The sequence below is a fragment of the Patella vulgata genome, chromosome 6 (genome assembly GCF_932274485.2).
Source record: "Patella vulgata chromosome 6, xgPatVulg1.2, whole genome shotgun sequence".
Taxonomy (NCBI): domain Eukaryota; kingdom Metazoa; phylum Mollusca; class Gastropoda; family Patellidae; genus Patella; species Patella vulgata.
In genome coordinates this window covers 6,469,322-6,481,830 of record NC_065884.2, presented here as the reverse complement: position 1 = coordinate 6,481,830, position 12,509 = coordinate 6,469,322, and the positions used below count along the sequence as shown (strand labels likewise).

At 39.5% G+C, this 12,509-nt stretch overlaps 1 protein-coding gene across 1 annotated transcript; it reads right to left on the bottom strand.

The window, feature by feature from the left end:
• Positions 1 to 2,334: 2,334 nt before the first annotated feature.
• Positions 2,335 to 11,208, bottom strand: LOC126824941 (peroxisomal sarcosine oxidase). The gene is made up of 8 exons (XM_050554395.2): positions 11,083 to 11,208; positions 10,369 to 10,517; positions 7,967 to 8,174; positions 6,768 to 6,953; positions 6,294 to 6,440; positions 3,875 to 4,024; positions 3,470 to 3,545; positions 2,335 to 2,917 (listed from the first exon to the last, which is right to left on the bottom strand). The coding sequence occupies exons 1-8, from the start codon at positions 11,194 to 11,196 to the stop codon at positions 2,778 to 2,780; spliced, it is 1,170 nt and encodes a 389-aa protein (XP_050410352.2). The 5' UTR covers positions 11,197 to 11,208; the 3' UTR covers positions 2,335 to 2,777.
• Between the last annotated feature and the right edge of the window lie 1,301 nt (positions 11,209 to 12,509).

The window sequence follows — 12,509 nt, the reverse complement described above, 5'->3', positions numbered from 1 at the left end:
CTACAGCAGGTAAATCGTCCGGGCAGTCAACAAGAGTTATCGCATATTTTTTACTTTTTGCGGTAATGAAACATTTATAATACACTAAAATCTGATTAAGAGTAACAATTCATTAAGTAATTATCGGAAAATCATTAGAATTTGTTTGTTTTTTTTATAAAGTTCTGCCCCATGCCAACGTTTAGTATGCGAAACATTTAATATCATGGATTTAGCTGTTCAAATTATCAAAATTCAATGAAAATCAATATTCTTGTTCGTCTCAAGGCCTTAAACTCTGTGTATGAATCTGAAGTCAAGCGGATGATAACTTTAGCCTCTAGAGCGTCACAAGATTTTTCAAAGTGATCAAGGGCCATAACTTGGGCAGTAATACTCGGAAATCGTTGAAACTCAACAGACTTCTTTCTTTCATGACCTTAAACACTGTGTATAAACTTAAAGTCAATCGGATATTTACTTTTGCCTCTAGAGCGTCCACAAGATTTTTTTAAGTGATCAAGGGCCATAACTCTGGCAGTAATTAACGGAAATCGCTAAAAATCAATAAACACTGTGTATAAAATTAAAGTCAATCAGATATTAACTTTAGCCTCTAGAGCGTCCACAAGAATTTTTGAAGTGATCAAGGGCCATAACTCTGGCAGTAATTATTGGAAATCGCCGAAAATCAATAGGAGTCTTCATCTCATGACCTTAAACACTGTGTATAAATTTAAAGTCAATCGGATATTAACTTTAGCCTCTACAGCGTCCATAAGCAATTGTGGACGCCGGACGGACGGACGGGGGCGACGACAATATACGACCACATTATACGATCGCATTTGGAATTTGGAATTTCGCATTTGGAATTTGGAATTTGGAATGAGCCTTCTGGGCTTTCGTAATACCCAACTCCGACACCTCGAGACTAGAGGGAAGATATAACTAATAGTGTCTAGGAATTCAGGTTATCCCTCAGCCCCTCCCCTCACCACCCTTTAACAAATTCAAGTGTCCCTTTTCAGCCATTCGCGTTTCAAAATGAAAGTAACTAAACAAAGAAGTAACCAAATGCTCTACAAAACATCGGACGTTTGATGGTTAACGGAGGTAAGGTGGTTGGGATATTCGTAGTGCGATATCACCCTCGGTGGAAGCGGACGTTAAACACCATTAACACGGTTTTGTGTGGAATGTTTTTAAAACAAAATATTGAACTCGCGGAAAAAAAATGGCAGAAATTAGTATTAAATTTGTTGTTTAATCCATGGTAATAAATATGCTTAACTTATCAACCCTCCACTTGATACAGAACGATTTGGGATCTAAAATTACACGGTTTTGTGTGGAATGTTTTTAAAACAAAATGTTGAACTCGCGGAAAAAAAATGGCAGAAATTATTATTAAATTGATTGTTTAATCCATGGTAATAAATATTTCTAACTTATCAACCCGCCACTTGATACAGAAAGATTTGGGATCTAAGAAGAGATTTTTTTATCATTTGATGTGCTCCAGTGAATAATTTGTTATCTTTGAAAGGATTTAGTGAAAGCGATATATATTAAACAGACAGATTTATGGATAACATTCACTAGGTCTATTAAAATGAAATGAAATGAAAATGAAATGAAATGGGGTTTAACGTCCTACTGTTCTGCTCCTAACCTGGGCTAATGAAGACGGGCATACGCCATACAGTGTGCTATGAGTGAAATTTTGCCCGGACAGCGGCACTACGGCCTACTCTTATATCGAATTCCAACTGCCAAGGGATCTTTTACGTGCACGCCAATGTGTACACGGGACCTCGGTTTTTCGTCCCATCCGAACGACTAGACAGCTTTCCTTGTCAGCCCCTCCGTCCTGCATCACTGACAAGGGAGAACCACGCCGGAAAATCTGGATGAACTTTCTCGGCCAATGCAGGGATCGAACACCCGACCTCCAGGTCTATTAACCTAAGTGGTAAAGACGCTGGCTCGCTAGCCTGGAGGTCGGGTGTTCGCCCCCTGCATTGGCCGAGAAAGTTCATCCAGATTTTCCGGCGTGGTTCCCCCTTGTCAGTGATGCAGGACGGAGGGCCTGACAAGGACAGCTGTTTAATCGTTCGGATGGGACGGAAAACCGAGGTCCCGTGTACACATTGACGTGCACGTAAAGATCCCTTGACAGTTGGAATTCGATATAAGAGTAGGCCGTAGTGCCGCTGTCCAGGCAAAATTTCCCTCATAGCACACTGTATGGCGTATGCCCGTCTTCATTAGCCCAGTATAGGAGAAGAACAGTAGGACGTTAAACCCCATTTCATTTCAGGTTTATTTACTGCAACGTTTCAATGAGGGTACTCTCACCGTTATCAAGCAATGATACAATCAAACATGTTACAGAATGTTATATACACGTGGATAACAATAAACTAATTAACAGTTTGAATAAGAAGCCATTCAAAGTTAAACCTCATACATCATTTGACAAGGAGTAAGGTCGCCTGTCCAACCTCGTGGGTTTTCTCTGGGTCCTCCGGTTTCCTCCCACTGCTAAAGACCCCTACGCACAAGCAAATTATATAAATTAAAATTGAACCATATGTTAGTCCCGAAATGACCTAGTTTGTCTCGAGTGGATGTTAAACCCCATTTCTCTCTCTCTCATACCTAATTTGTTATTTTGATCGATCTTTAAGTCAAATGATATTTATATTATTCAAACTTCGTTAGATGCTTTTTTTTTAATTATTTTATGTTAATTTATTTTAATTGCCCAATCATAATATCATTCTGAATGGACACTATAACTTGGATGAAAGGTTCTCGCCTCCTTTATCAAATCGGGAAATTTTAAACCAATCCATATCAAACGCTGGTGTCTTTGCCTGGACCAAATCACTTAAAATTTTTCCTACAATAGGCGCTAGTTTGAATCCATGTCCTGGAAGAAAAAGGGATAAATTTTGTGAAAATAATTAAAAATAAAATTAAAATTTATATAAACAGATTAGAAGAATAATATATTGACTTGATGGGCGGCTTGGACGACGCTCTCCAAAATTGTCCAAACCTCCACCAATTCTAGTACCATCGACATAACATTTGGCATACGTTTTCTTTGGACTATTGTATAACGTTTGTAGGACATAACTATTCACAGATGGACAATAATGATTCATGGTATGTCTACCACCCATGGAGATTTCCAAGATTTTCATCTGCATGGGTAGATGGTATTGTTTTCAAAAACAGGCAAACGATATATACTAGCTAGCTATGTGCACGCAATTAATAAAATATCCAATCGTTGATTTTAAACAAATATTAAATGGTTCTAGATCACACTTAAACGATATTTATTTAAAGTCACAGCCACCATACTGGAGACTACATATTTATTTATGAAATCACATACAAAAAAGTGGTTACGGTAAGCCAGCGAGTCTGATATCCTTTAGGATATTGCATGAATAACAATACAATAAAACCTTACCAGAGAAACCGGCCGCTATGATGATATTTTCATATTTTGGATGACGGTCAAGAAACAGATGTTTGTCTGGAGAATTCTAGAAACAGAAATAAAACAAAATAATTATATTAAATTAACATAAAAAAAACCCCAATAAAGACTAAAAATGAAATGGGGTTAAACGGCTCCTATGAAGAAGATGGGCATGTCCGGAAGGTTTCGTTTACGTACACACCAACAAATACATGGGACCTCGATGTTTCGTCCTATCCGACAGGACGGTGTTATTGCGAGGTCCTCCATGCTTCATCAATGGTAAGGGGCTACCACATCAGAAAATCCCCCGGAAGTTCCAGGCCAACAGCCTGATTATTATGGCCTTGGTCGTCTACAAATGGTATTTGTAATAGGTTGAAATATTTTTACCGTATAAATACAGGTTTCTTCTATAGCAGGCACAGGGTTTAACCATGGAAACGTTTTCGCGATGTATTTCATCATTCTCTCTCGCACCCAGGTGGAATCAACATCTTCTCTCTTGTGGGGATCCACCACGGGACCAGCGTGCAAACATATCTAATAAAACAACAAACCTGGTATGTAATATCACATAAAACAACAAACCAAGTATGGAATATCACATATCTAATAAAACAACTCACCCACTATGAACTATCACATATTTCATAAAACAACACACCCAGCATGGAATATCAGATCATAGGGTTATGAATCATTTTCTAAGAAATGAAATAAAATGAAATGGGATTTAACTTCCTACTGTTCTGCTCCGACTAATGAAGACGGCCATACACCATACGGTGTGATATGGGTGAAATTTGCCCGAACAGCGGCACTATGGCCTACTCTTATATCGAATTCTAACTGTCAAGAGATATTGTACGTGGATGCCAATGTATACACGGGATTTCGGTTTTTCGTCCAATCCGAACGACTAGACAGGCCCACGTCCTGCAGAATTTTCTCGGCCAATGCAGAGATCGAACAACCGACCTCCAGGCTAGCTAGCCAGCGTCTTACCCACTTAGCCACCGTGGCTCCATATTTTCTAAGAGCAACACAAATCACCGCCCTCTTACATGATTCATGACCTTTTTGCTCTCTGGATAGCGTACCTGCTGTTGGCTATTATCCAGAGATTACCTTCTAAGAAGCAGGTTCTGGTATGTAGGTTGACACTCAGTTTCAACTGACTACTCGTAAAGATAACAGAATGATTACTATTTTCTAATTAAGGATATGTTATTTAAGAGTTTTATAAAGAGTTGGCCATTCTTGCTATAATCGGAGGGGCTGACAAGGACAGCTGTCTAGTCGTTCGGATGGGACGAAAAACCGAGGTCCCGTGTACACATTGGCGTGCACGTAAAAGATCCCTTGACAGTTGGAATTCGATATAAGAGTAGGCCGTAGTGCCGCTGTCCGGGCAAAATTTCCCTCATAGCACACTGTATGGCGTATGCCCGTCTTCATTAGCCCACTTTGGAGCAAAACAGTAGGACGTTAAACCCCATTTCATTTCATTTCATTTCATTTCTTGCTATAATAATTCAGAGTTAGATGATAAAAAAGAAAATATTGAAAATTTCAGTCAAATTACATTGTACTGTTGGAAGATCGGACTAGAAATAGGCATCAGTTGTGTCTGCACCGTCTATGAGAATTGGCGATCGTTTGATTGACAGACGATAACTCCACCCACATATTCTCGATTATCAAGTACGACGCTTGGCAGGACTTTCATCACCAGTTTCCGGTAATGACATCAGCGACTTACGGTAAACGTTAGCATTTTCCGCCATTTATTGATTTAATCTTAAATGAACGACTGTTTAAATTCAAACTGTATCCAAGCCATCCGGGGGTCTACAGGGCTTGTCGTGTAAATAAAGGTCTAAATAATAATTTATATAACATCTGAAGCCTAAAAAAGACTTGCAATAGGCAGATTTAGCTCTTGCATAATGTATGTTTAAGGATATGTTGGTGTCAGTGAATGGACGTCGAGACAGTGTAAGGACAGATTGCACAGTGGCAGTAGATGTGGAAGTTAATCCAGTTTCAAGAGGAGCGGTACAAGAGTCAACAACAGCCCGGTCTGTGCAAATGGTCGTTGGGGTGTCTACGACTATCTCGACGGAAGTTGATGTCGTAATTATGTAAGTGTCAATCGACGTATATCCGTTATTTATGGAAGCGAAACCAATGTCAGTGTTTGGCACGTCAGAGATATAAGGAGCTGATCCAATCAAATGTCAGTTGTTGGCATGTCAGAGATGTGAGAAGTTAACCCAATGTCAGTGGTTGGCATGTCAGAGGTTAACCTATTGTCATTGATTGACAAGTTAGAGATGTAAGAAGATAACCCAATGTCATTGGTTGACAAGTCAAAGATGTAAGAAGATAACCCAATGTCATTGGTTGACAAGTCAAAGATGTAAGAAAATAACCTATTGTCATTGGTTGACAAGTCAAAGATGTAAGAAGATAACCTATTGTCATTGGTTGACAAGTCAAAGATGTAAGAAGATAACCAAATGTCATTGGTTGACAAGTCAAAGATGTAAGAAGATAATGACTAGAACATTTTCCTTGCAAGGCACTCCTCCCTACACAAATGTGATCGAGCCTCGAATCTCCATGCCATTGTCCCATCGCCTTACGCATTCAGCCACCATGGGGCTCTGTTAATCTGGAATGTTGGCACTGAAGGGGATGTTTGTTGCATACCTCTGTTACATACCTGTCTTGGATAATGACATGGAGCCATATGATGCTGTGTTTAGTGCCAAAGTTGGATATCATTTAAGTTATTAGTATTTACCTTGACTAACCCCGGATATTCAAGAGATGGTAAACCGTAAATGGATTCGCCCTCAGAAGCAGTTTCATCAATAAAACACGGGAATTTATCAGGTGAGTACATCCCAGCCACCTTTTCTTTCCAATAGAATATAGGTATTCTTACAACCTAAACAATAGATAGATACAGACATCGATTCATTCAGTACTCGAATTGATCAAGTCCTCATATCGAACTCATCAGAGGAACAAGAACACTATGTTTTGGAATAATATTGTAAGTGATGGAAAGGGATGAATATGGTACTTAAATATCTCACAATATCAAACACGAAAACAAAGTGACGACCCTTTCAAGGGTAACCAAAGTCCCAAAGTCTCCAGGGTATCCTGTACTGCCTTAGGAGCTATGGTGGTTGACTGTTGAAGATGTTTTTCTGTCAGTGTGTAAATCCATCCCTTCTTTTAAAGACAGACTAACAGAGTACCGACTCACCTGTAGAGGTAATTGAAGTCCAGTTTTAGCCAGTAAATTATTGGTGTATGGACCTAGAGCTAGAACGACATTTCTTCCTCTAAACTGATTTCCGGTCGTGGTTTTAAGGATAACAATATCCCCTGGTATTACGTCATGAACCTGTTCACCATCACGTAAAGTTCCACCATATTTCTTAAATTGTTCCTGAATCAGAAAATAACATAATATTGTCGAGATACCCCGAATACACGTTGGCTCGTGTTGGCACTCGTCAGTCTGTAACAGTTCCCGAACAGTCATTAGGTTTGAGTTACAGGCTCGCGCCTCTTAGATTATAGAATACATCTTATGGTGTTATAGCTCCTGTGTGTGTGTGTTAGTTGTATTTTACGTCCGCTTCCACCGAGGTGATATCGCAGACAATAACATGTTATGTATACAAGGTGCAATAATTTACAATGTAATTAGTGAAAAAGAGGATAATTGTTTTTTTTTATATATATATATGTACAGAAGACAATAGATAACAGGACGAGACATGAGATAACAGGTGCAAAGAATAAAAAGGTGCCAGTAGACGTTTTCAAACAGACGAATTTGTGACAAAACAGACATGAATGTGGACGAACATTTGGACAAGGACAAACATTTGCAGACATGCACGCAATACGGACATTTGACAAAACAGACATAAATTTGTACGAACATTTAGACATAGTATGTACATGTACATATATATATATATATATATATATATATATATATTTAGGTCGTTTTCGTCGGTCTGGTCGATTTGTTCGGTTGAATGGCAGGGCGGTGTAGACTCTTATATTAGGGCGTTGTAGACTCTTATATTACTGCTATATAAACATGGAATTAGATGACCGAATGGTTAACGTGTGCGTATTGGATCAGACGACCTGTCATTGAGTCAAGTGGCTTTGGAGTAGGTATGCCAACTTCGTGGGTTTTCTCCAGGTCCTCTGGTTTCCTCCCACTGCTAATGAAACATACGCGCTAATTATTTAAATAAATTGAAGCATCTGCTAGTCCCGAAATAACCCAGATTGTGTCGAGTGGGTGCTAAATCTCCTTCCCCTCTCTCTCTCTCTCTCTCTCTCTCTCTCTGAGAAACATGTTAACAAATGTCAATAAGACATAGAGTTGAGTAAATCTGGTGTAGATGTGTCGCAAAGAAATGAATTCAGATGTTTCACCTGGAAGGCTCTAAGTGATTTATCAGCGAATAGTATCCCGCCTTGGTAGTCGTAAATACCCACATAATCATCCGGTAGTGTCACATTAGGGAATTCGGATTTCATCTCGGGCCCTGTGAGTGCTCGGTATGGAGCTTTATTGGCATTTAGCCTCGTTTCAACTCCTTCCAGCATGGATGGTCGAGATACAACGAGAGTTCCACAATTACTGAAACAAATTAAACAATATCTTTAATAAATAAGGCTAGCTTAGTTTAATAGCATGCTTTCACCTAAAACATCAACAGAGAGAGAGAGAGAGAGAGAGAGAGAGGGAGAGAGAGGGGGGAGAGAGGTTTAACGTCCACTCGCCGTGATCATTTTGGGACTAACATATTGTTCAATTTTATTTCCATAATTCGCTTGCGTTTAGGGGTCTTTAGCAGTGGGAGGAAACCGGAGGGCCCGGAGAAAACCCACGAGGTTGGACAGGCGACACCACTCCTTGTCACGTACAGCCGGGGATTCGAAACCACGCCAGTTGACTCAATGACAGCGCGCACGTGCTAATCATTCAGCCATCCAACCTCGCGCCTTCACAAGGAACCACTATGCATCACCTAAAATGTAATTGTCACCTCAGCAGAAACGGGCGTCGTTAAATGAAGCTATTTTACACAGAGACAAACATGCGGACAAAACACACAACATACACAAACATTACAAGTATTAAACATATATTTTGCAAGAGCTAAATCTGTCTTTGCAGTTCTTTCTTTAGGCCTGAAATGTTATCTAAATTATTAATTAGACATTAATTAACTTATCCGGACCATAATCAACTCTCGATGTCATCGCTAGCCTGTGATATTTACGGTATGAGGAACCGGACTGCTTTTCTACGCTCATTCATGATTAAATCACGAAATGGATAATCGAGACGATGTATTTTATCGTACCGACTTTAGTAATGACGATCGAGACAGGCCCAAAATTCAAACGCTAAATTCTCGGTTCATAGTGGATCAATGTGACTGAAATCTTCAGCAAATTCCCTTTACATTATCCAATTTTTATCTATTATAGTGAGAACTGCCAGCTGTTTATCTAATCTCCCATAATGTATCTTTAAAAAACAAACGTATATGTAATCAAATCAAGTGACTGGATCCAGAGGCCAGCCTCAAGCATCTACTGCGCTGCACAATCCCGAGCCGGTAGTGACACGATGCTCGCTACCCCCTGTGATCTTATTCCGTTCCAATCCTCTAACCCCTGGGTTCATCAAGCTACGACAAGGACAGCTGTCTAGTCCTTCGGATGAGACGAAAACCCGAGGTCCCGTGTATACATAGGAATGCACATGAAAGATCCCTTGGCAGTTGGAATTCAATATAAGAGTAGGCGATAGTGCCGCTGCCCGGGCAAAATTTCCCTCATAGCACTCTGTATGGTGTATGCCCGTCTTCATTAGCCCAATATAGGAGCAGAACATTAGGACGTTAAACCCCATTTCATTTCATTCTATTCCATCAAGCTAGATCAAGGGCAAATAATTCAAGTATGTGAATACATCATGGATGAACCCAAGGTATAGTGACGTAGAACGGAATGAGACCACTGGGGATACTTAAAATGGAAAAACACTCAAAGGGAGACAATCGACGAACACTACTGCTGATATTTTGAACAATGTCGTTGCTATACGCCAAACGAAAACTATTAATGAGATTTCTGATTTAACTATCATGCACTGACTGGAAACATAAGAATTTGAATTGAAATTTGAGTAAAAGATGCGACAAGCGTCAAAATATATCCTTCAAAGTATTCAGAACTAATCCCAGTTAACACGGCTGTAAAGGAAGCAAATTTCTGTTCCAAATTATGACTGGTCAATAGTCCGATTAACAACGAATAGCTAACTACGTAACAATATCATCACGCTTTAACTGAGCTCCAAATTGGACCAAATATGTTTACATAACGTTACCTCATGACTCACGATTTTATTATGCCCAATTAGCAGAAAAACTAATTGCGTGACAAACGAATCTATCAACACAGATACAATGCAAACAATACTGTATGGAGACAAACAATACTTACACCGTTTTCATATCTTAAATCACTGTCCAAAGTTTTCGGGAAGATCTAATATTAAGCAATGGGCTGTCATGTTGCTGTACTTGGGGTAGATTTGATTGAACGGAAAGAATAGACAAAATCTCAAAAGCTCAAGTATCGGAAGCTAATCCAGCAATAGCTAGAGAGGGATTTCTCGGGCCATTGCTTCAGGAATATGCTGAGCACAGACAAAGATCACCACACATCACGTATCTTTTCACCACATTCTACTGCGGGATAGCTAGGGTAATGTGTCGCAAGGAACATATCATAGCTCGCCAAACTGTAAGACTTACTTGTATAACTTTTCACCACATTCTTTTTCTAAGATATTCCACTCTTCAGCATTCTGCTTCATCATAGCAGAATATGTTGCCTGAAGATAGGCTCGGCGATTTATACGAGTCTGTCCATGCGAACTGCCTCGACTGTGGGGTAGGAGAAACTGAAAATATCACAAATAAAAGGGTTTGGTTGAAATGTTGAGTGAGGGTAAGATCGGCAAAGGTAGTGGCCATTTGTCAGGTTTTTAGTTCGACAATTCCTGAATCTGCTGCTGTGTTACCAACCCTTTAAGCCCAGAAATCCTTAGAAACCTGCATTTTCACGTACAACCGGGGATTCGATCAGTCAACATAGGGATCGACCTCGAGGCCTCAAAGTTTGCGAGCTAGCACCTTATTTAATAAGCCTTCGCAGCTCTAAAATGTAAATCACGAAGCAAAACAACAAATAAAATTAAATCGAAACTTTTATTTCGTTTACCCAAATCCAACCCGGGATCGAAATCATGCCCTCAAGTTCGCAAGCCAGTGCTTTATTTTCTTGTACATAATTGGCATGCACGTAAAAAAAATCCTTTCTTGGCAGTTTGAATTTGATATAATTTCCCTCATAGCACTATGTATGGCATCTTCATTAGTCCAGCCCGAGCAGAACAGTAGGACGTTAAACCCCATTTCATTTCATTTCATTTAAATCAAATAAGTTCATAGTTATTTTTAGCTGACCTGTTCTAGTAGAAGTGTTGATTGACCTCGTTTAGCTAGTTGATATGCTGTAGATGACCCTTCTATACCAGCCCCTACTACAATAACATCATATATAATATCTTCTTTAGACATTTTCACATCTCTTAATATTCACCCCCTTGCCTTGATAATACGTCCACCTAAAACAGACCCTAGACTCAGCTAGCATCACCTATTTTTTTTATCTCTTCCCTGGCCTTGATGACTTGAGTCTTTCTATATATATTATAATCATGCGGAGGGTAAGCTGACCTGTTCTATTCTAGTAGAAGCTGTGGTTTGACCTCGTTTAGCAAGTTGATATGCTGTTGATAACCCTTCTATACCAGCCCCTACTACAATAACATCATAATTATATCATATACTAAACAGCAAAACAAATGCCAGTATGATTTCAAAATCAGGGAGGCACTTTAATCAAATCATTCTAGAAAACGACTTACTAAATGGATCAAAGCAATGTTTTTGAACTGTATATGTTGACACATTAGAACATTTCCAGGGTTCAATTCTGTGTTTGGGAAGGAGCCGTTTTGCCCAGGTAAAGTTGGAGATGTGTTAACAAATATACAATAAAAACATTTGGCAAGTTTTATGCAATGCGTCTATTCAGAGTAACATACCAACCTGACGTTTCTTTTGCTGCTTACTACATCTCTTAATATATTCATCGCTTGCCTTGATAATACCTGGCCTAGATAAGAATAAGCTCGCGATGACAAAGTGACATAAGCATGTACATCATAGCTAGCGTTCAGCTAGTCAAGGTGAAAGACCTGTGTTCAATTCCTGATGGCAGTAGATCACCCTCGTGGATCTCAGAGTTCGCTTGATGTACATATTACCTTATCAATACCATACATTGGAAGCAAATGAAATGAAATAAAATGAATTGGGGTTTAACGTCCCACTATTCTGCTCCTAAACTGGGCTAATGAAGACACGCATACGCCATGCAGTGGGCTATGAGGGAAATTTTGCCCGGGCAGCGGCACTACGGCCTGCTCTTATATCGAATTACATTGGAAGACCTTAAATCCCTAATCCACCAGATGGTCAATATTAGCTAGACTAACGAAACAATCTTAGTAGGATAACAATTACGAAAGCATGTAAGGGCCAAATGAATAAATACAAATAAGCAATGCTTCCTAATTTGGGGATACTAAGCTCTAATCAGAGGATACTAAGTGCTAATCAGGACTTCCATTAGGACGAAATTCTCATTAGCTATCATTTATTAGATGTCTTGTTTAGTAGATAGCAACTCACTAATAGTTATAGTGGGAGGGGGGCGTGTGTTGAATGGTTAGCATGAGGTCTGTCATTGAGTCAACTGGCGTGATTTCGATTCCCCGGTTGTACATGACAACGTACGTAAATAACAGCTAATATCTCTTAATTAA